General features: G+C 40.0%; 1 protein-coding gene across 6 annotated transcripts in view; it reads left to right on the top strand.

Moving 5' to 3' along the window:
* The window catches only part of LOC309507847 (uncharacterized protein), a 23,049-nt gene extending 1,733 nt beyond the window's left edge, over window positions 1–21,316 (top strand). Inside the window, exons 2-10 of one of the 6 annotated variants that reach the window (XM_082182303.1) lie at window positions 653–718; window positions 830–910; window positions 2,198–2,251; window positions 3,131–3,196; window positions 3,308–3,388; window positions 5,028–5,081; window positions 6,387–6,485; window positions 10,206–10,249; window positions 20,384–21,316. In XM_082182303.1, the coding sequence (XP_082038429.1) occupies window positions 653–718; window positions 830–910; window positions 2,198–2,251; window positions 3,131–3,196; window positions 3,308–3,388; window positions 5,028–5,081; window positions 6,387–6,401 (417 nt within the window). In that variant the 3' untranslated portion in view covers window positions 6,402–6,485; window positions 10,206–10,249; window positions 20,384–21,316. Of the gene's footprint in view, window positions 1–610; window positions 719–829; window positions 911–2,197; window positions 2,252–3,130; window positions 3,197–3,307; window positions 3,389–5,027; window positions 5,602–6,386; window positions 6,486–10,205; window positions 10,345–11,042; window positions 12,021–20,383 lie in introns of those variants that run through there. The other 5 variants (XM_082182302.1, XM_082182301.1, XM_082182304.1 and 2 more) reach the window with 5 other exon arrangements.
* Window positions 21,317–24,122: the final 2,806 nt, after the last annotated feature.

Genomic DNA, 24,122 nt, shown 5'->3' with positions numbered 1-24,122 from the left:
GCAATGTCTCGTATCACTCTCATACATACACACACTTGAACTCAGTGCCGTCCAAGTGTATCTAGTTACCAGTGTCCCAGTAAAACTAGTGTCCTCATAGACCAGGATTCTGTTAAACTTACACAACACACTGAGATTCTTCAGTCAAGTCAAACATCAGGATCATGTTCTTATGATGTCCTCATAAATCTAGTGTCCTCATAGACCAGGATTCTGTTAAACTTACACAACACACTGAGATTCTTCAGTCAAGTCAAACATCAGGAACATGCTCTTATGATGTCCTCATAAAACGGTGTCCTCATAAAACTGGTGTAAAGCTACACACAACCTGACACACTGGAATGAAAACACATGTAATGTGATGCATAAAAGCCGTGAACATTACCTTGTGGTAGCATTTAAATATTGAAATATTGATTTGAAAACTTTAACTATTTTGTAATCTTGTATATTATCTCAAATCAGTATTTCATGTGCAAATATTTATTGATAGGTAGCTGTGTATCAGGACCCTTATTATCCTGTCAGTTTATTTTTTATTAATAACTGACTGACTGTACATTATCCTTTATATATTCCATTTATAATGCTTTTTTTAAACTCTTAGGTGAAGTGTTTCTGTATGTAACGCTTAATTTCATATTCTCAGATGAGCCATAAGAGCCAGTGGTCATCAGGCAGTGATTGTGCTGCTCTGACTGTGGGACTAGACAAAGTAAGTGAGAGTTGTGCTGGAAGAGAACGAGCAAACGAAGCAGAGACATCTGTGAGATCTAGTGTTCACATATTTACACCACTGTTTCATGTCTAATGTGATGTTTTGTAGACTCTCAGTGAGGTTGAACCCTCCACTCTCGAAATGAAGAGTCCGTCCCCGTCCCAGTCAGAAGTCAGAGATGTACAGAAGGTATTGTTTTTTTGGAAATCAAATTAGGGATACAGCGATATGAACATTTGGGCCGATAACTGATCATTCTTTATATTCGAAAGCCGATATCTGATATATTAGCCGATGAATCTAAATCCAAAATTTGATATACTTTGAAAGCTTGATTACAAAAACGAAACGCACATCATTTAAAGCCAATGTCCCAAACACTTCAACATAAATCAAACATATACAGTACAGTGGCCTAATGTAAGATTCCTTAACTTTTAAAATGAATTTTACATTCATATTTCCAACTTTCTTTATAAAAAAATGGCAATACTTTATAAAAAGGTTTCATCTTGTTAGTATTAGTTAACATGAACTAACAATGAATGAACAATACTTCTACAGGATTTACTTAATGTTTATCTTACTTAACGTTAATCTCAACATTTTCCAAGACATTTTAGGATCCAGTGTTGTATCTGTTAATTTAATACACTGTGAACGAACATGAATTCGCATATTTTATTAACTCACATTAACAAAAGTTTTTCAATATGAAAAGCAATTTCACTAAATGAATTGAATAGCTCTATTTGGAAATAATTAATCATTCTAGAATGATTGGTGTGATTTTGTAGGGGTTTGCATCTGCATAGAAAATAATAAATTGCAAGCAGAGATAAAAAAAATTAACAAAGATGTGAAATAAACAATGCCTCATATATTCCAGGTAAGTCTAACAGCATTTAGGTACAGAACTTGAGGAATCAACTGTAAAATAACACGGCAGAGTCTTTATATAGCCTGACTTCACAGAGGCCTATACTGCAATGTCACTACCACAGATAGGTATGAATGATAAAGCAATACATTGTGCAGCCCTACAAGTTAATGTTCATGGCTTTAATGCATCATATTACATGCATGTTCATTACAGTGTGTCAAGTGTGTGTGTGTCTTACACCTGTTTTATGAGGACACCGTTTTATGAGGACATCATTATAAGAGCATGTTCCTGATGTTTAACTTGACAGGAGAATCTCAGTGTGTTGTGTAAGTTTGACAGAATCCTGGTCTATGAGGACACTAGTTTTACCGGGACACACATATGGAATATTAGGATCGATACTGATAACCCATAATTCACAGCTCATTGTGGCTAATACCAATAGCGAAAACTATTTGTGCTTGTCAGATTAAATATAATCATTGAAGAAGTTGGTAAAAAATAGCAACCTCTGTTTGGCTTTCAATAAGTGATACTAAAATTAGTATTTATTTGTCTTTTTTATATATTTTTACTACTTTTTTTTTCAGATGATAACTCTGAAGAATCAGATGAAACCTGAACAAGATACAGCAAATCTAAAGGTATCCAATAAGTTAATGTAATAACTCTGTTTCCTCAGAAACAGATTATTTGCCACAGTTATCAGTCCCTGAATTATGATTGTGTGTGTAAGAAGTGAGTCACGATCACTTACTGTACATCTAGCACAGGCGCAATGTCTCGTATCACTCTCATACATACACACACTTGAACTCAGTGCCGTCCAAATGTATCTAGTTACCAGTGTCCCAGTAAAACTAGTGTCCTCATAGACCAGGATTCTGTTAAACTTACACAACACACTGAGATTCTTCAGTCAAGTCAAACATCAGGAACATGCTCTTATGATGTCCTCATAAATCTAGTGTCCTCATAGACCAGTATTCTGTTAAACTTACACAACACACTCAGTCAAAGTCAAACATCAGGATCATGTTCTTATGATGTCCTCATAAATCTAGTGTCCTCATAGACCAGTATTCTGTTAAACTTACACAACACATTGAGATTCTTCAGTCAAGTCAAACATCAGGAACATGCTCTTATGATGTCCTCATAAAACGGTGTCCTCATAAAACTGGTGTAAAGCTACACACAACCTGACACACTGGAATGAAAACACATGTAATGTGATGCATAAAAGCCGTGAACATTACCTTGTGGTAGCATTTAAATATTGAAATATTGATTTGAAAACTTTAACTATTTTGTAATCTTGTATATTATCTCAAATCAGTATTTCATGTGCAAATATTTATTGATAGGTAGCTGTGTATCAGGACCCTTATTATCCTGTCAGTTTATTTTTTATTAATTACTGACTGACTGTACATTATCCTTTATATATTCCATTTATAATGCTTTTTTTAAACTCTTAGGTGAAGTGTTTCTGTATGTAACGCTTAATTTCATATTCTCAGATGAGCCATAAGAGCCAGTGGTCATCAGGCAGTGATTGTGCTGCTCTTACTGTGGGACTAGACAAGGTAAGTGAGAGTTGTGCTGGAAGAGAACGAGCAAACGAAGCAGAGACATCTGTGAGATCTAGTGTTCACATATTTACACCACTGTTTCATGTCTAATGTGATGTTTTGTAGACTCTCAGTGAGGTTGAACCCTCCACTCTCGAAATGAAGAGTCCGTCCCCGTCCCAGTCAGAAGTCAGAGATGTACAGAAGGTATTGTTTTTTTGGAAATCAAATTAGGGATACAGCGATATGAACATTTGGGCCGATAACTGATCATTCTTTATATTCGAAAGCCGATATCTGATATATTAGCCGATGAATCTAAATCCAAAATTTGATATACTTTGAAAGCCTGATTACAAAAACGAAACGCACATCATTTAAAGCCAATGTCCCAAACACTTCAACATAAATCAAACATATACAGTACAGTGGCCTAATGTAAGATTCCTTAACTTTTAAAATGAATTTTACATTCATATTTCCAACTTTCTTTATAAAAAAATGGCAATACTTTATAAAAAGGTTTCATCTTGTTAGTATTAGTTAACATGAACTAACAATGAATGAACAATACTTCTACAGGATTTACTTAATGTTTATCTTACTTAACGTTAATCTCAACATTTTCCAAGACATTTTAGGATCCAGTGTTGTATCTGTTAATTTAATGCACTGTGAACTAACATGAACTCACATATTTTATTAACTCACATTAACAAAAGTTTTTCTCTGTTAGTTCATGTTAGTTAATGCAATAACATATGTATTGTGAAGTTTTACCAAAACATCTATTGCCTTAATAATAATAATAATAATAATAATAAATCAAATGAAATTAAAATGCAAACAAGTTATTAGACAACATTAAACTTAAAATGAAATGGCCTAAAGAGCTGAAGGAACACCCCTAAACTGAGGCTTTGTTAGATGGTTTTAGCTCAACGGAACACAACCTATATATGATAAATTAGATATTTATACAAAAGAAACACAATATTACAACTTATACTTGCACAAAATCATGCACAGATTAACTTGAGCTATTATTAATAGTAATCAACTATTACATAGTGAAACTCCTGTTGTGGATGCGCTCCTCCCAGGACTACACGCTGAAACACAGCAACTAAACCCAAAGAATTCACAACGTTTTTAATGCAATAGTTTGCTCATTATAGTGTTATGTATATATGACAGTCCCAATCATAATTAATGTTTTGCTGACCACCGGTAGGCCTACAGTGAAGTGTTTACTGCAGCACTCATTAACTCAGCCAAATGCATCCTATATGAGATAAATCAGATATATAACAAAAATAAAAAATATTACAACTTACAATTCCACAAGCGAACTCTCCCTGTAACAATGCGCTGATTTCACAGATTTGTGATTCAAACATTTCAAAACCATCATGGTGAACAGCGCACATCTGAAGCTGAAGGAAGTAATCCATTATTTATTAGTGTTAATATAGCGGCCTAATTTTCTTATCGGATTGACAATGATAACATTAATAATGAGCATTATTTTCATGCATCCCTGATTGGTTATGACCATATATTTATAGGGTTTTAACTTTATACTTGATTACAACTTATGTCACAGTGTTTTAAATCTTAAGTCACTGTTTGAAATGTCCCATCATACCTGAATTAGTTTGGCGTCATCAGCCTTCTTTTGCTCAAGTATATCATTGATAATGTGAAATTGTTTTAATTTTATGTTTTATGACAGTGATCAGTCAGTGTTAATGGAGTCAAGTATCTGTGCTGCTTCATTTGGAGAATCTCTGAATCCTTTGTATCTAATAGATGTTTATTTTTTCTTTCTTTGCCTTGCTTTCAGGTGAGCCCTGAGAAGGAACAATCATCATTGGAGGATCAAGACTGTGTTGAGATGGTAATAAAAAGAGCATTGCATCATTTTAGGAAATGCTAGTCTAGTAAGAACTTTTTCACATCATCTTTGGGGCTGTTTTACACCTGGTCATTTCATTGTCAAAACAATTCCATTTACACTTGGCCACATAAATGTGTCTGCACAAAACAGACATAAATCCGATCTTCATTTCCCGCGCTATATCAGATTTAACGGTGTTCACGTCATCGAAAGCTACCGCTATGAGCAGCATTTTTTGTATCAGCTAATTTTAAGATCAATAGGAGAGAGAGTAGCATCAGCACTGGTAAAATCATTTATTCTCACTACTTTTAATGAAGATGACTGTGTGTTGAGCATCTGCGACTTACTTTAATTTATTTTTAGTTTGTATTTTGTGCATCAGCATGCTGAAGAGATCCTCAGCTACTCATCTGCAGTGATGCGTGTTGCAGAAGCGCTGTCATATCTCACTATATCGTGTCATATAGCCTAAAATACGCTCTCACCTGTTTATTATTTGGCATTTTTGGGAGGAGTAAAATTCATAGTGTTACCATTAATTTACTCTAGTGACCCACCACAGTCTAATCTGTCCCTCCACAGTTTGAACCAAAAGAACCGAAAATATTTTTACGCCTCATAATAACATAAATTGTCTTTGTTTTTTGCGCAATTGCTTTGGCAAAGCATCTCTCAAACATATTAAAATCAAAAGCACAACATGGCTTAATGCCCTTATCAAATCGCAAAAGACGATAAGAAAGTAAGTCTGTAGTCTGTTGTGCTGTGTGTTTCACACTGAAGAGCACACTTTGCTCGCTCGATCAGCTCATGATCTGGCTTTTTCCATGCCTCGTTTCACAGGGAATGAATGCAGTGAACTCCATCTCTGCATGTGCCATAAGTTTAACATGCATTTGGGAACGCAACCAGCACCAGTTACTCTCTATTTTCACATTCGCATTATATCCACATTTTTTTGTGGTAATCCAATTTTGCAATAAGATGCGTTTATAAACCTGTTTTCACTTAAACTGCAGGTTTCTGCCAGTATAACAGCTTAAGTGAAGAAATTAAGAAAGTATTATAACCTCTTATTGTAAAATAATATACTCATTATAAAATATTAATTTTTCATTGACAGTATTAGTATATCACTGTCTAGGCGATAATTCTAATAATAGTGATCTTAGTGAAGTATTATAGTTGTTATTAATATGATTATTATTATTAAACGGTGCCATTTGTCATGTTTCATAAATGACTTCTGAATACAGGTTAAACTGAAGATGTTCTTGTTTTAAATGTCTCTTTTTCTTTAAGATGAGATCAGTATGACGGACTCTGATGCCAGTGATCCTGATGAAAGCGGTTCTGAAGGTGATGTTCCTGCTGGAGCTGCAGGCGTCTCCAGTAATGTTGGTATGTGTCAACTAATGCTGGGTTACACACCAAAAGATTTTTTACATCTTATAAGATTTTCAAAATGTGATAGACCACAAACATGAGGACAAAAAATCCTAGATTTAACCGTTTTGCTCCTATAGTGTGTGGTGTGCCATGATGTGAAAAGACCGTGAGGGTTGGGTATCGTTTAAATTAACGATTCCGATTCTGCTTATCGAATCCGGTTCTTAACGATTCTTGGTTTCGATTCCAATATTTATTGGAGAGAAAAAAGAGAGCAAATACTTTTTTCTACCTTTTATTCTTGTTACATTTAGGCTATTACCAGTAAAACTGTGACAATGCATCTTAATTTACAATATACTGTATATATATAACACTTTAAGGAATTATAGACTCGACTCGTATTAATTGTCTGATGTATTTATTCATGATCTCTATTTTAAACAAAACTGGTTCTCATTTTATCCAGAATTATGTGGCTCTAGTTTTGTACCTGAGTGTGAGAGACTGCTATTGCTGCTGCTAGTAGCTTTATCTGGTGTGTGGAAACCTCTGGTACTGCTGTTGAGAGATCGCACCGAATCAAATGCGCTGCATTCCTTCAAATTGACCCTGTGTTGCAGCAAATGTTTCATCATATTGGAGGTGCTTCCTCCCTTGCATGAAATGTCTTTCTTGCATGTGATACAATTCGCTGTATTTTCATCTTTTTTTGAAAAGCTTAACCAAACTTTTGAACGTCTGCTGCGCTCCGCCATCGTAAATATAATGTACAGCGCATGTGCGGCAGGCAGGTCCTGGCAGATCAATACAACTGTAAACAAATGCTCACTGCCATTCACCTCGCGCATGTGAGCATCACCAAAGTAAGGAATCGATAAGCGGAATTGAAGTGCGCACGTCTTATCGAATCCCCTGTTTTTGGCATTTTGGAACCGGTTCTAGATACCCAACCCTAAAGACCATGCAATCAGAGTCTCGACTGTTAACACTCTAGAGACCTCAGAATAAGCATGGCGGACGATATGCAGGAAGAAATTGCAATGATAGTGTTTGGAAAAGTTTTACACAACACGTTGTGTAAACATTTGTTCCACAAATCAACAAGCTGATCCTCCATCTCTGCTGTCCACATCAATTTCACTTTGTGCCGCCATGACTGCGTTTGTTATGCTTCCTTCTTCCTTCATCTCGCTTTCTGATTGGATATTGTTTCCTTTCACGTGATAATCTCCAGAGCATGCGCGCGTTTGTCCTTGGGCTTCCCCCCACATTTCAGGATTTCTGATCGTAAATATTCAACATGTTGAATATTTGCGATTCGAGATCAGGGCGGCTCCGACGTTCTTCCGATCAGGTTCGGACACTCTTAACACACCTCACACCAAGGGAAAATCTGATAAGATAATCTATAACCATCAAGATAATCGGGACACAGCTAGGATTGTCAGAAGGGGGAAATCGGCCCAAAATCAGCTTGATTATCTTTTGGTGTGTACCCAGCATAACAAGTTTGTGTTTATGAACATGTTTATTATTATTTTAAACCAATATATATTGTGGTACAATTTTACGTTAGTATTTTCACCAAAGAAAAATGGTTTTAAGCCAGTTATATACACTGAACAAAATTATAGATCTAACTCAAAGTTCTAAGACTTCTTCTATGTACCCAAAATGCCTATTTCTCTCAAATATTGTTCAAAAATCTGTCTAAAGCTGTGTTAGTGAGCACTTCTCCTTTGCCGAGTTAATCCATCCACCTCACAGGTGTGGCATATCAAGATACTGATTAGACAGCATGATTATTGCACAGGTGTGCCTTAGGCTGGCCACAATAAAAGGCCACTCTAAAATGTGCAGTTTTATCACACAGCACAATGCCACAGATGTCGCAAGTTTTGAGGGAGCGTGCAATTGGCATGCTGACAGCAGGAATGTCCACCTGCTGTTGCCCGTGAATTGAATGTTCATTTCTCTACCATAAGCCGTCTCCAAAGGCTTTTCAGAGAATTTGGCAGTACATCCAACCGGCCTCACAACTGCAGACCACGTGTAACCACACCAGCCCAGGACTTCCACATCCAGCATCTTCACCTCCAACACCGTCTGAGGCCAGCCACCCGGACAGCTGCTGCAACAATCGGTTTGCATAACCAAAGAATTTCTGCACAAACTGTCAAAAACCGTCTCAGGGAAGCTCATCTGCATGCTCATCGTCCTCATCGGGGTCTCGACCTGCAGTTGGTCGTTGTAAACGACCTGCGTGGGCAAATGCTCACATTCGATGGCGTCTGGCACTTTGGAGAGGTGTTCTCTTCACGGATGAATCCCGGTTTTCACTGTACAGGGCAGATGGCAGACAGGTTTGCTGATGTCAACATTGTGGATCGAGTGGCCCATGGTGGGGTTATGGTATGTGCAGGCGTATGTTATGGACAACGAACGCAGGTGCATTTTATTGATGGCACTTTGAATGCACAGAGATACCTTGATGAGATCCTAAGGCCCATTGTTGTGCCATTCATCCACGACCATCACCTCATGTTGCAGCATGATAATGCACGGCCCCATTCTGCAAAGTTCTTGCATGGCCACCATTACTCACCGGACATGTCACCCATTGAGCATGTTTGGGATGCTCTGAATCGGCGTATACGACAACGTGTTCCAGGTCCTGCCAATATCCAGCAACTTCACACAGCCATTGAAGAGGAGTGGACCAACATTCCACAGGCCACAATCAACAACCTGATCAACTCTATGCGAAGGAGATGTGTTGTACTGCGTGAGGCAAATGATGGTCACACCAGATAATGACTTGTTTCCAGACCCCCGACACCCCCCAACCCCCAACCCCCCGACACCCCACACCCCCCACCCCCCGACACCACACAAAACTGCACATTTTAGAGTGGCCTTTTATTGTGGCCAGCCTAAGGCACACCTGTGCAATAATCATGCTGTCTAATCAGTATCTTGATATGCCACACCTGTGAGGTGGATGGATTATCTCGGCAAAGGAGAAGTGCTCACTAACACAGATTTAGACAGATTTGTGAACAATATTTGAGAGAAATAGGCCTTTTGTGTACATAGAAAAAGTCTTAACTTTTAGTTCAGCTCATGAAAAATGGGGGCAAAAACAAAAGCGTTTAGAATTTTGTTCATAGTGTATGTATATATATATCATACTATAGTGCAGGGTTCACCAATCTCAGTCCTGGAGGGCCGCTGTCCTGCAGTGTTTAGCTCCAACCCCAATTAAACACACCTGAACCAGATAATCAAGGTCTCACTAGGCATACTAGAAACTTTCAACCAGGTGTGTTGGAGCTGGTTGGAGCTAAACTCTGCAGGACAGCGGCCCTCCAGGACCGAGATTGGTGAACCCTGCTATAGTGTGTCAGTAGATAATATCAGATTACATTTCTAAACATTCCTTTTGCCATTAATTGTAAAAATCAGTTATCAATAATCAGATATTATTATAAATAACAATTTTTCTAGAACAAAATTAATGGAATCAGTACCAAACCAATAAGTTTATCATGTTCATGTTGGTCAAAAACTTTAAAAAGGAGATGTTTAACACAACATTCCATCTCCAGAATAATGAGTGTCATTTGAAATGTAATTTTTAGATATCAGATGTATAACCAGTTTTAAGTTCTAGATGCAGGTTTGAGTTACATCTGAGTTTCTGATCTGTCTATAACTGATTTCCTACAGGTGTTCAGAAGATGCCCATCGAGAAACCACTGAAGTTCCTCAAGGTACCTGAGGTTTAAATCAGAATATGACCACCATTGTAAGTACATGAGCTCTCATATAGTTAGAGTTTACTAAAGCATGTATTCTTCTGTACAGAGAATGAATGTGAGGTAGGAATAGAAAACCTTGTGGAAAGGACAAAAAGTGTGCTGGTCAAATGCTGAAGTTACAGCTGCAATTGAACATTTTAAGGCACATACACTCACCTAAAGGATTATTAGGAACACCATAGTAATACTGTGTTTGACCCCCTTTCGCCTTCAGAACTGCCTTAATTCTACGTGGCATTGATTCAACAAGGTGCTGAAAGCGTTCTTTAGAAATGTTGTCCCATATTGATAGGATAGCATCTTGCAGTTGATGGAGATTTGTGGGATGCACATCCAGGGCACGAAGCTCCCGTTCCACCACATCCCAAAGATGCTCTATTGGGTTGAGATCTGGTGACTGTGGGGGCCATTTTAGTACAGTGAACTCATTGTCATGTTCAAGAAACCAATTTGAAATGATTCGAGCTTTGTGACATGGTGCATTATCCTGCTGGAAGTAGCCATCAGAGGATGGGTACATGGTGGTCATAAAGGGATGGACATGGTCAGAAACAATGCTCAGGTAGGCCGTGGCATTTAAACGATGCCCAATTGGCACTAAGGGGTCTGAAGTGTGCCAAGAAAACATCCCCCACACCATTACACCACCACCACCAGCCTGCACAGTGGTAACAAGGCATGATGAATCCATGTTCTCATTCTGTTTACGCCAAATTCTGACTCTACCATCTGAATGTCTCAACAGAAATCGAGACTCATCAGACCAGGCAACATTTTTCCAGCCTTCAACTGTCCAATTTTGGTGAGCTTGTGCAAATTGTAGCCTCTTTTCCTATTTGTAGTGGAGATGAGTGGTACCCGGTGGGGTCTTCTGCTGTTGTAGCCCATCCGCCTCAAGGTTGTGCGTGTTGTGGCTTCACAAATGCTTTGCTGCATACCTCGGTTGTAACGAGTGGTTATTTCAGTCAAAGTTGCTCTTCTATCAGCTTGAATCAGTCGGCCCATTCTCCTCTGACCTCTAGCATCAACAAGGCATTTTCGCCCACAGGACTGCCGCATACTGGATGTTTTTCCCTTTTCACACCATTCTTTGTAAACCCTAGAAATGGTTGTGCGTGAAAATCCCAGTAACTGAGCAAATTGTGAAATACTCAGACCGGCCCGTCTGGCACCAACAACCATGCCACGCTCAAAATTGCTTAAATCACCTTTCTTTCCCATTCTGACATTCAGTTTGGAGTTCAGGAGATTGTCTTGACCAGGACCACACCCCTAAATGCATTGAAGCAACTGCCATGTGATTGGTTGATTAGATAATTGCATTAATGAGAAATTGAACAGGTGTTCCTAATAATCCTTTCGGTGAGTGTATAACCAAAGGAAAACTGGCCACACTGACTGAATGCCAGCAGTGTAAGACCGCTGAGGATCCTTTCCGTGGGTTTTCAATTTCTGCCTCTCTCTCATTCTCTGTACAGAAGAATACATGCTTTAGTATTCTCTAAACACATGTAGGGCTGGGTACCGAGTTCGATACTTTTTAGGTACCGACCGAATTGCCTCGATACTATCGAGTATCGAAAAATGACTTGTTTTTCGGTACCATATTTCGATACCTAAGGGGTTAACTCGTCAACGTCAGTGCTCAAACAAATACATATGAAATGCACAACAACACGCCTAAAGTCGCTCGCGCACATACACGTGAACTCTACACACACGAGACGCGGGGAACTCTCCGCGCACATACTCATATGCAGGGTGCGATTTGCCGGGGGGGATGCGTGGGATTTCCCCCTTTCTGGTCAAGGAATCCCTGCCTCTGCTTAATTATTTTTATCCCCGGTGGGGATAAATTTATCCCCCCCTCAAAGTGATCAGTGCTACTACACTAGTGGAGAGACGGATCACAAAACTTATCCCGGATCCGTGGTTTGATTAAAGTCAATTTTATTTTAAAATGCGCTACTTTGGCTGGCTCTGATATAGCTGCCGCGCGCAGCCTCTCTGTATTCACCACTCTGCAGACTTACTCAATGTCCCGCCCACGGCGCTATCTGATTGGTTACACCCGGTTACACCTCACGAGTAATAGCCTATCAACACTTGCGAGACGGTTGCAGCCGGTCCGCTGGGCAGTGGAGCTGTGTGTCGAAAACAAAGGAAGGCAGCATATTCTGCATATTACTGAAGCGGGAATAAACATCACAATCTGATTATCTGTTTCTATGATGACAAGCAGAGTTAGTGTCCCAGTCACACCACTGAGAATGGCCGAAGTTACACATGCGGTGTTTCAGTCAATTAAAGCCAAAGCAAAGGTTTTTAGATTACTGACTCACTCTTGAGCGTCTGGCGCGAGTGATTTCAATGTTAAGTCAATGTAGGTCCTGCGGCGCGAATGAGGCGTTTAGCGCGGCGCGGACGCATCCAGTTCGCGCAAATGAGGCGAAATGACTAACACAAATAATTAATCTGTCTTTTCTATCATTTCACTGTAGCCCAGCATCGCAATGTAAAGTTAACGTTATTACTTTAAAGGCAGCAGTAAAACTGTTTACTGTAATAGTTTAACTTTGCAATCAATCCGTTATTCAGCAGAGGCTAGCCTAGAGAAGTAGCCGCGCTGTAATGTTAACTGTCAGTGGCGCGATAGAACAATAAAATCCGGAATGGACCACCCACTGTCAGCGCTAGCCTTCTGATACAATAGATGACGTTGCGTCTAATTGATCTGATCCTGTCCATTAACTTTGATCCATTTACGGCTTTTCAGAATGTCACCAAGTACAAATATTTATGTTATTTCAGCGCGAAAACTCTAGCTAGCTAGCTGAGAACAATGAAAAGGGTACAGAGCAGTATATCATCGTATTTCACAGGACCATCACAAAAAAATCCTAAAACTGCAAATGAGAATGTTACTACTACAGGTAGGATGGGCGGCAACTCCCAGCCTCAGCAGAACTCACAGTCCCATGTTGACTCAAATGAACAAGGACCATACAACCCAGACTTACAAGCTAATGATTCGGTTTCTGGGGCTATTGTTGGAGGTTGCATTGAGCCGGGGCGCTTTGCTAAATGGAGAGAGGGTCGAGAGTGGCTTGCTGTCACCACAGATGGATCAGTTCAGTGTACAGCTTGCTCTGACATTAGAGATTTAGGCCCATATACACAAGAGAGGCTTCACATCGACTCTGCATTTATTAATGGCATAAAAGCAAAGTCTGCAAAAAAATTAAATGACAAAATAAGCAGACATGGAAAGTGTCAGTCCCACATCAAATGCATAGAAATTTTGCAGAGAAGACGCGAGACAGCAATTGAAAAGGCAGTAGATAACAGTGCAGCTCTGTGGAGAAAACACAATGAGAAGACTTTAAAAGTAACTGAGAATTGCATACGTACAGCCTATATGATCTGCCAAAACAACCTCTCATTCAAAATCCAGCCACAGCTGGTGGAACTGCAACAACTGAATGGTGTAAACCTGGGATGTATGCTGCATTCTGACAAGGCTTGTCGTAATATGCTCATGTTTATTGCAGAAAAAATGAGAACTCAGCTAGTGGACTTTATCAAAAACTCATCTGATAAGTTCAGTATTCTCATTGATGAGAGCACAACGGTGTCAAACAAAACATGCCTAATCATCTACATTAGGATTCCCTATGAAGGTGAGGTCTGCAACTTCTTCCTTCAACTTGTTGAGCTGCAGTCGTGCACTGGATCGGCCATCTGTGACATCCTGCTCCAAAGCCTTTATACACAGGGCATCTCTGAAGACATGTTGCGCACCCGGCTTATTGGCTTTGCAACAGATGGGGCCGCTGCTATGATGGGCCGATACAGAGGAGCAGCCACACTCCTACGTGAGAAGATCAATCCTAACCTGACCGTCATTCACTGTATGAACCACAAGTTAGAACTTGCGGTCCATGATGCTGTGAAACACATTACAGAGGCGAGCCATTTTCAGATGTTCATTGACTCTCTGTATTCATTTTTCTCTCAAAGCCCAAAACATATGAGAGAGTTTGAGTCTGCAGCTTCCGATCTGGGCATGCACGCTCGCAGAATAGGAAGAGTATTCGATGTGCGCTGGCTGTCCTCTTCCTGCACGTCTGTGACGGCTCTCTGGCAAAGCTATCCAGCCTTGGTCAAACTCTTTGGAGTGTTGATGGAAGACAAATCCAGATCTTCCGTGGAAAGAGCCAAATGTCGGGGCATTCATGGTAAAATGACACAGTGGCTTTTTTTGGTGGAGATGGCATTGGTAAAAGATGCACTGGAAACCCTGCAAGCCTTGTCCCTGTTTCTGCAGAGGAGAGATGCCACAGCTGTCAGTGCCAGTGCTGAGGTGGATGTTGCACTGAGAACACTGAGGTCTATGCGGCAAGCAGATGGTGTGAACGCAAGAGGCCTGAAGGAGGAATTTGAAAGTTTCCACTCTTTCAAGGGAGTGAATGTGTCTCAGACAAGTGACAGTGATCATCGGAAGGCAGAGGTCTTTCGTGAAAGACTGTTCGTTTCCCTGGCCGACAACATTGAGCGCAGGCTGGATGACAACGGAATTATTTCTGATGCAGCCGTTCTAAATCCGTCAAATTGGCCATCTGATGAAGACGAGCGCATCCTATATGGAGACAACAAACTTCTCACCATTCAGAAGACTCTCGCTGTTGAGGCTGCAACCAGTACCATACTCCTCAAGGAATTCCACCAATTCAAGTGTCATGGCACCACAGGAGACAATCTGCGCAAAGTGCTCCTCACTGTCTCCACACTCCCAGTGTCAACAGCTGAGTGTGAAAGGGGATTCAGCGCCATGAACCGTATTCTCACAGACGAAAGAAACCGAATAAACGTCTCCACACTGAACAACCTACTGTTCATTTCCATAAATGGGCCAGGAGTTGCCTACTTCCCTGCCCGGAGATTTGCAGAAATGTGGGTAAAAGAGGGACGACATGCCGCAGATGACGCTCCCACTGGAAAGCAGAAAAAGACGACAGAAGTCCGTCATCAAGGCAGACTGTTTTCCTAGAATGATGCATAGGCCTACACTATAGCCTATTTATGTTTAAGTTGACACTACGATGTGCCATATAGTTTTGCCATAAATATGTTTTTTGACATGAGTGGCACTATCCATACTGGGAGGGGGATTTAATTCTTGTTTTTTCGTTGTGCATGATCACAGTTCATATGTGTGGGGAAAGATAAGCTATTAGAGTAAAAATATTGCGTTAGGCTGCATTAGAGTTAATAAGAAAAAAGATTTTACAATTCCTGCAAATGCAGTGATGAAGTTCATGTTCTCATGATTCATTTTTATGAATTAAAATGTTTCTAAATGTGCTGGGGACAGAGACGCATTCATTTTTTTTTTCTCTTTCGCGCAGGTTATGTTTTGAAAGACGATGTCCTGTAGCTCAGGCACGACCCCACTTTTCAACAGGCCCACTTTTTTTCAAAAAAACCCCCCCAACTTTTACTATATCCTAATTTTGTCAAGAATTATAAAAAATCGTCAATAAGCTCATAATTTGTGCTAAAATAGTCTAAATGTTTAGTTTAAAAAAACATTTTAAAAGCTGGTTATATTTTGATGTTTCTGCGCAAGTTCAGCAGACAGTGAGGTTCGGGTTTGTTCCGATCAGAGCTCGTGAGCGGAGAGCGCATTTCTGAATATTACACTCCGCTCGCTCATTCCGCAGGGTCGCTCGCTCAACCCAGAATGGCCTGAGCCTGGCTCGAAAATATGTGGAATAAGGGCTGCTTCCGACTAAAGTTTTTTCTAGTCGACTAGTAGTTGTTTATTTAAGCCATTAGTGGACAAATCGCCCCTTTATATTAATTTGATTACTTATATAGCCTACACAGGATAATGAGCGTTTAATAGCCGCACTCAAGCGCACGACCGCACGCATAAAGCTTGCCACAAAGAACCGGTAAAAGTAATTGATGCCGATTCATAGTCCTTTGTGATGTGTGTGATCTAACACAGGGTTTCTCAACCTTTTGCTTACTGCGACCCACTTTTTTTTTGTATGCCAGTCATACGACCCACTAAGGCTGGAAATAATTCAATAACTGAAATGCCTCTCAGATCTATAGGCTACTACTATATGTTTATTATAATTAATTTCACAAAAACACAGACACATTTTCAATAGACAGACTATGAGGCAAACTGATTTTTTTTTTACTCACGTTAATGTGACACTTGAGACACTATAGTGGCGAGACCGAGACGGATCACAAAACTTATCACGGATCCGTGCGGTTTAATTAAAGTCAATTTTATTTTAAAATGCGCTTCTTTGGCTGGCTCTGATATAGCTGGAAGGCAGCATATTCAGGATATTACTAAAGCGGGAATAAACATCACAATATGATTATCCGCTTCTATGATGACAAGCAGAGTTAGTGCCCCAGTCACACCACTGTGAAGTTACACATAGGGCCTACGGAGTTTCACTTAATTGAGGCTAAAGCAAATGTTATTTGATTACTCACTTACTCTTGAGCGTCTGGCGCGAGTGATTTCAATTCAATGTAAAGACGCGTTTACGCGCGTCTAGAGGTCCTGCGGCGCGAATGAGGCGTTTAGCGCGCGCGGGCGCGTCCAGTTCGCGCGAATGAGGCGAAACACGAGATAATGCATGTCTTTTCTATCATTTCACTGTAGCTCAGCATCGCGATGTAAAGTTAACGTTATTACTTTAACAGCAGCAGTAAAACTGGGCCATTTAATTTTGCCATTCATAAATAAGTGTCTTGTCTAGCCGAGTGACACCATGGTACTGGGAGGGAGATTTAATTCTTGCATGTTTTTTAAAGTAAAAGTTTTTAAGTAAAAATATTGCGTTAGGCTACTTCATGAGTTAATAAGAATTTTTTTTTTACAATTCCTGCAAATGCAGTGATGAAGTTCATGTTCTCGTGATAATTATTTTTATGAATAAAAATGTTTCAAAACATCCATAGGCCTACTTCAAAACATACTTCTTTTTCTCACAAATCGCACCCTGAAATACAGCGTTAGAAGGCACGGCAATAATGAAGTAGCCTACGACATTCGAAAATCAGATTCGTTGGAGGACTGGCTGTTTACATGCAAAACTTTTGTTTCAATCTGTGCGCGTTTATGATTAGGTGTTTACATTAAGGCTTTTTAGTCCGATTGAGCCGCCAATGCGTTTATTAAAGGATTATTTTTTTGCACGTAAACGTAGTCTATTGCAATGAGACTATTGTGAAGCCCATTTATTAGCTGTGCTAGTGAACACAGAAGTCTTGCGACCCCCTATAGAATTATCAACCACCCACTTGTGGGTCGCGACCCACCGGTTGAGAAACCGGACCCTGATAACAAGCACACGGTAGTGAGTCGTTTAAAAACAGCAACAAACTCCAACAAAATAAAGTAATTTTATGCAAATCCACAGCCTTTTATCTACAGATCATGCATTATAATGTGAATATATCATATTGGAGAGAGTTTTACCGTGCATCCAGCCGGAAGAGGCGCGCGCGCTGTTTGAATACTGCTGGAGAATGATTGACAGCCGCAAAGGAGGGAAAACGAGTTTCCGTATACTTTAATGATGTAAACAGACTTATGTCCCTCACATTAAGCTATGGAATGACTTCAGATGACTTTGTCACCCGAACTGACATGAAAAAAGCGGGAGGCGCCGAAAAGCGCGCTGTTTGCATCCCTGCTTGTCAAAACGTGTCAAAGACACATCAAAAAGCTGCTGTAACAGTATACTGTAACCATTTGGCAATTAAAAAGCACATGTCACGACACATAATTCCCCGTCTTCTTTTACTAAAGAATATCTTTGACTTATTTACTTACCGGTAGTCTTCTTTCTTGACTTCTTTTGAAATTGTTGACCGGCGCGGCATGGACGGAGGCATGGACGGCGGGGGAGTACAGGGCTACTGTGTGCGAACTAAGGTCTAGAGTGGCTTGCCTGCCTGGTTGTGCATTGGGGATGAAATGCATAACTGATGCTACTAAAATTTATACTGGCCAGTGGGGTGAAAGCCCAATGGCGCCACCGCCACCCCTGGCCACCCCCTGGTGGCGCCATTGAGTGGATGATAGCCCTGAAGACGCCTAGCAATGATATACCTTTACTGGTAGTATACCTTTAATTAAGTTATAACTTAAGAGTCTTCGTAGCGCGCTAAGAGACAACGTTATCGGGAAACACAGCCCAGGTATGATGCGTAAAGGAGATTCCAAAGCGCTCTTCTTTGGTCAGAACCATGGAGAGCGATCGCGGATAGGTCCGTCCTATGCACCGAACATTTTTACAATGCAACAAAATATTTAAAGAGCATCAAGCTATTAAAACCTATATTATGTATACGCACAGGCCCACCCACATTGGTCTGGCCCATCCAAAACTGGAATCCTGGCGCCGTGCCTGCTGTAGCTTACTTAAATTAAGATACAATTAATACAAATCGAAATTCACTTTAAAGAAAGGCAGCTGTTCTGTTTGAGGTCTCTGTGGAAGTTTTAAAGCAGTCTTATAGTGCCGCTTTCAGAGCGGTCAAATCCGTAACCAAGAACGTTGGTTACCGGACCCTAACACGTTGTTTTTTCCCTCATAAATGCGAACACGAAAAATAAAATAAAATTAATATTATAATGGATTTTTGTTAGGTCAGACAATGATTACCAAATTTCTCTCTCATATTGAAAACAGTAAAAAAAATCGAACCAAAAGTCAAATTATTATGGACGGAAGTTAAAAGTGATGGGTACAAAATGACTCATGACGAAATGTGGGTGGTATGAATGCGCCTGTGAAAACATCCCCACCTCTGTTTTTTTTACAAATCGCACCCTGCTCATATGAGACGCGCGTGCGCACACAAACTGTCCACGCACACATTCTCATATGAGACGCGAGCACACACACACACAAACTCGCGCACATACTCAATGAGACGCGAGCACACACACTCACAATACCCTAAAGATGTCGATCAAAAGTGTGGATACATTTCTCCAGGCTCGATGCCAACAGCGCGCGATGCAGTATTTGTGGTAAAATAATTGCTGCAAAGACGGTACCGCGACAGATATGATGAAGCCCTTGACAGTGCATGGAGTAAACATAAGAGCAGAAAGTTGCTCCGTCTTCGACTGGTAAATGAAGATATACCTTGTTGATCACTCTGACTGTGTTTATATTGCAATAATGACCTACTGAGTGTACACTGCCGTTCAATAATGTGTTGGTTGGTCAGAATTTTTTTTTCACTAAGGATGCATTAAAGTGATCAATAATGACCTTAAAACATGTGTAATGTTACAAAAGATTTCCTTTTTTTAAATAAATGCTGTTCTTTTGAATGTTTTATTCATCAAAGAATCATGAAAAAATGTATCGTAGTTTCCAAAAACTGTTTTCATATTTCTGGAGGATCATGTGACACTGAAGTAATGATTTTGAAAATTCAGCTTTGACAACACAGGAATAAATTACATTTTGAAATATATTCAAATAAGATTTTAAATTGTAATACTATTCCACAATATTACAAGTTTTATTGTATCTTTGATCAGACAAATTCAGCTTTGGTGAGCATGAGCTCTATATAAAAAAAAAATATTTTGTTCCTTATGTATATGTATAAGGAATATTTTGTTCCTTTGTGCTTTTTTTGTTCCTTTGTGCACTGGCTAAGGAGCATGAGTCAAACTGAAAAAATAACACCAAGTTTTTCTGAGGTAAAGTGTTATGTAATCTTGTTAAAATGGATTTCATAAAATTGGTATCGAAAAAAGTATCGTTTAGGAACCGGTATCGAAATCAAGGTATCGGTATCGGTATTGGTATCGAAATTTTTTGAACGATACCCAGCCCTAAACACATGAGAGCTTTTGTACTTACAATGATGGTTGTATTCTAATGACACTATACTCTTCTAGAGCTGATGTACAGCCCAAACTAACTTTGTTGAATACTTTTCCTGTTATCTCTGTAATTCTGCTTTGAAACTTGACAATTCTGTTTACATTTTCTGGAAATAAGAGAATTGTCTTTTTAGGTAAACCGTCCCTTGTAAGTCGGTTTCTCTACATGTTGCAGCATATATTGCATGTTGAGTGAGTTCATTTTATACATTTCAAAGCCTGTTTAATGACATCTTTAAATTGTGCCTGTTTCCAAGGGCTGTTTTGTCAATCTTTTCGAAGTTTTGAATGGTTCATCTGTTTGTCATTTTAATATGTCAAAACAGTAATGATACTGTATGCTTTCTGAAAGATCACACAGTTGTGCAAGTTTTATTGACCATGTTTTTAAGTTTGTGGATGTCACTTTCCCCTTAAAATGGCATGACATGATTGTATTACATGGTAAAACTGAAAAAAACTCAATGTTTATGATGATATTATTGAATTCATAATTAAAGCACCTCTAAAACACTTCTGTCCCTGTAATGTTGCAAGTTGTTTTGTGTATTGTATTGGAGATCCGGTACTCTTTAATCACCTTAGTCTTGGTAATACACCGTGTTGTCAGGTTTGTGTGTGTGTGTGGGCATGTACCATTAAACACACTCGTCCTTATAATGTTGGATTATGCAGTTGTGTATTGTGTTTAAGATCCAGTCCTCTTAAATCACCTTAGTCTTGGTAATACACTGTGTTGTCAGGTTTGTGTGTGTGTGTGGTCATGTACCAGTAAAACACATTGGTCCCTGTAATCCACTGAAATGACATATTTAGTGTATTGTAAAAAGAGTGTCCTCATAATCAAGTTGGGCCCCAAAAATCACAATTATGTCATAGGCGGGAACATTTTAGGATGGGCGGGAATGTCCTTGTGTACCACCAAAATATCATATGGTCATATTTTCTGTTCTGTTGTGTGTATAGAACATTTGAAGTCAGATTTGTGATCTGCAGATTAAAACAAAATTTTTGATATTTGTATCATCACTGTAGGGCATTGGGAAAGGGGTGTCCCCATATACCACCACCAAAACAAGTATGTGTGTGTGTGTGTGTGTGTGTGTGTGTGTGTGTGTGTGTGTGTGTGTGTGTGTGTGTGTGTGTGTGTGTGTGTGTGTGTGTGTGTGTGTGTGTGTGTGTGTGTGTGTGTGTGTGTGTGTGTGTGTGTGTGTGTGTGTGTGTGGTGTGTGTGGGTGTGGGTGTGTGAGAGTGTGTGTGTGTGTGTGTGTGTGTGTGTGTGTGTGTGTGTGTGTGTGTGTGTGTGAGAGTGTGTTGTCAGAGAGTGTGAGTGTGTGTGTGTGTGTGTGTGTGTGTGTGTGTGTGTGTGTGTGTGTGAGAGTGTGTGTGTGTGTGTGTGTGTGTATGTTAGAGAGAGAGTGTGTGTGTGTGTGTGTGTGTGTGTGTGTGTGTGTGTGTGTGTGTGTGAGTGTGTGTGTGTGTGTGTGTGTGTGTGTGTGTGTGTGTGTGTGTGTGTGTGTATGTTAGAGAGAGAGTGTGTGTGTGTGTGTGTGTGTGTGTGTGTGTGTATGTTAGAGAGAGAGAGTGTGTGTGTGTGTGTGTGTGTGTGTGTGTGTGTGTATGTTAGAGAGAGAGTGTGTGTGTGTGTGTGTGTGTGTGTGTGTGTGTGTGTGTGTGTATGTTAGAGAGAGAGTGTGTGTGTGTGTGTGTGTGTGTGTGTGTGTGTGTATGTTAGAGAGAGAGAGTGTGTGTGTGTGTGTGTGTGTGTGTGTGTGTGTGTGTGTGTGTGTGTGTGTGTGTGTGTGTGTGTGTGTTTCTGCACATATGGATCCAGCTGTGTGTGTGTGTGTGTGTGTGTGTGTGTGTGTGTGTGTGTGTGTGTGTGTTTCTGCACATATGGATCCAGCTGTGTGTGTGTGTGTGTGTGTGTGTGTGTGTGTGTGTGTGTGTGTGTGTGTGTGTGTGTGTGTGTGTGTGTGTGTGTGTGTGTGTGTGTGTGTGTGTGTGTGTGTGTGTGTGTGTGAGAGAGTGTGTGTGTGTGTGTGTGTGTGTGTGTGTGTGTGTGTGTGTGTGTGTGTGTGTGTGTGTGAGAGAGTGTGTGTGTGTGTGTGTGTGTGTGTGTGTGTGTGTGTGTGTGTGTGTGTGTGTGTGTGTGTGTGTGTGTGTGTGTGTGTGTCTGCACCTGTTCCTCAGAATTTGACTCTCTCACTGAAGCTTATGTAAGGGACAGAGCATCTGCTCACTGATTGGACTGTTTTAACTGAGTGTTTATAGATCTATTTCTTGCTATTTTGGTGGAAGTAAACAGATTTGTCTTCTCCATATACACAGCTACAGATTTTAAATACTGATAATACTGTAATGTTTTAGATCATTCTGTCTGAGAAACAGGAACAATGAGAGGATTGTGAAATCCAGAGCTCTGGAAGGTCTTACTTTTACTTTTACAGTCGCACTCATTTCAGTCCCACTGGAGAAACATAAAGGTTCAACGCTGAAAGAGTTTAATCCATAACTGCAGAAAGCCGTGATCAAACTAATCTGGGAACCTGGATGTAAAGCTCAAGCCTGAAGTGTGCAAACCTGTCGTTTATATGCAGATCTACTGTACATTTATTTCTCATGAGTTCCGAATCACTTATCATGACCAAAGCAGACGTTACAGGATCTTACTGAGATTCACTGAAGGAACAGGAGAGGAGTGTATTAGCTGCGGTCTCAGAGCCACAGTGTGTGTGTGTGTGTGTGTGTGTGTGTGTGTGTGTTTCTGTCATCAGGAACATCCTCATGTTTTCCTGCTAATAGCAGCATTATTGTGTTAACAGTGTCTAATATGGTAATGCACTGAAGGATCACATATATTGATCTTTTCATGCGGCTTGAGCACAACTCATCCATCTCTTCTTGTGTGTGTGTGTGTGTGTGTGTGTGTGTGTGTGTGTGTGTGTGTGTGTGTGTGTGTGTGTGTGTGTGTGTGTGTGTGTGTGTGTGTGTGTGTGTAAACGGACATAAACACAGTTCCTCAGACTTCTTCTCAGTAAAAGTGAAACTTGTGTGTGTGTGTGTGTGTGTGTGTGTGTGTGTGTGTGTGTGTGTGTGTGTAAACGGACATAAACACAGTTCCTCAGACTTCTGTAAAAGTTCACTTCTCTTTAGCCTCGACTCAGACTAAACATGATGAAGAGGAAAACAGTTTAATTTCCTGTAATTCATAGCAAGTTTACAACATGCAAGACAATCCTAAATCTTCGATTGTTTTTTGTATATTTTTTGTGACTTTCAAAGAACATGGAACAATAAGCGACACCAAGAAAGATCAGATGAAGGAGACGTGAAGTGAAGGGAAAATATGTCACTGTCACATATTGTGGAAAACATTGTGGCCTTGTTTCTAAACTGAGCTTTCTGCATCACACACATTCAAGAAATGATAAATGAGATTTCAGCACAATAATAACACTATTGGAGGAAAAATCCACTATCAAAACCTTTTGCTTTCTTTCCACGTTTCCATGTTTCCACGAGGCACTTATACCCAACAATACATTAAGATGTGTGTGTGTGTGTGTGTGTGTGTGTGTGTGTGTGTGTGTGTGTGTGTGTGTGTGTGTGTGTGTATTTCATAAGCTATAGGAACTCTTTGGTGACGTCCTCAATTGGACAAATATAGCCATGAATAAAGTTTATGTTTTTGTATTTATTATTCCAAAAAGACGCTGTTCTTCTGGTTACTGGAGCAAATGTCCCCTGCACAAAGATAGTAGGCTAAAACCTGAATTATTTTACTAAATTTCAGTGCCCATAAGGAAAAAAAAATCATGTGCAAATCATATGATGTATAATGTAAACTTTAAATGTTGAAAAATCATTATA

The sequence above is a fragment of the Leuciscus leuciscus genome (assembly GCF_965113295.1).
Source record: "Leuciscus leuciscus genome assembly, chromosome: 10".
Classification (NCBI taxonomy): Eukaryota; Metazoa; Chordata; class Actinopteri; order Cypriniformes; family Leuciscidae; genus Leuciscus; species Leuciscus leuciscus.
The sequence above is the reverse complement of the archived record's forward strand: the minus strand, read 5'-3'. Positions and strand labels throughout refer to the sequence as shown.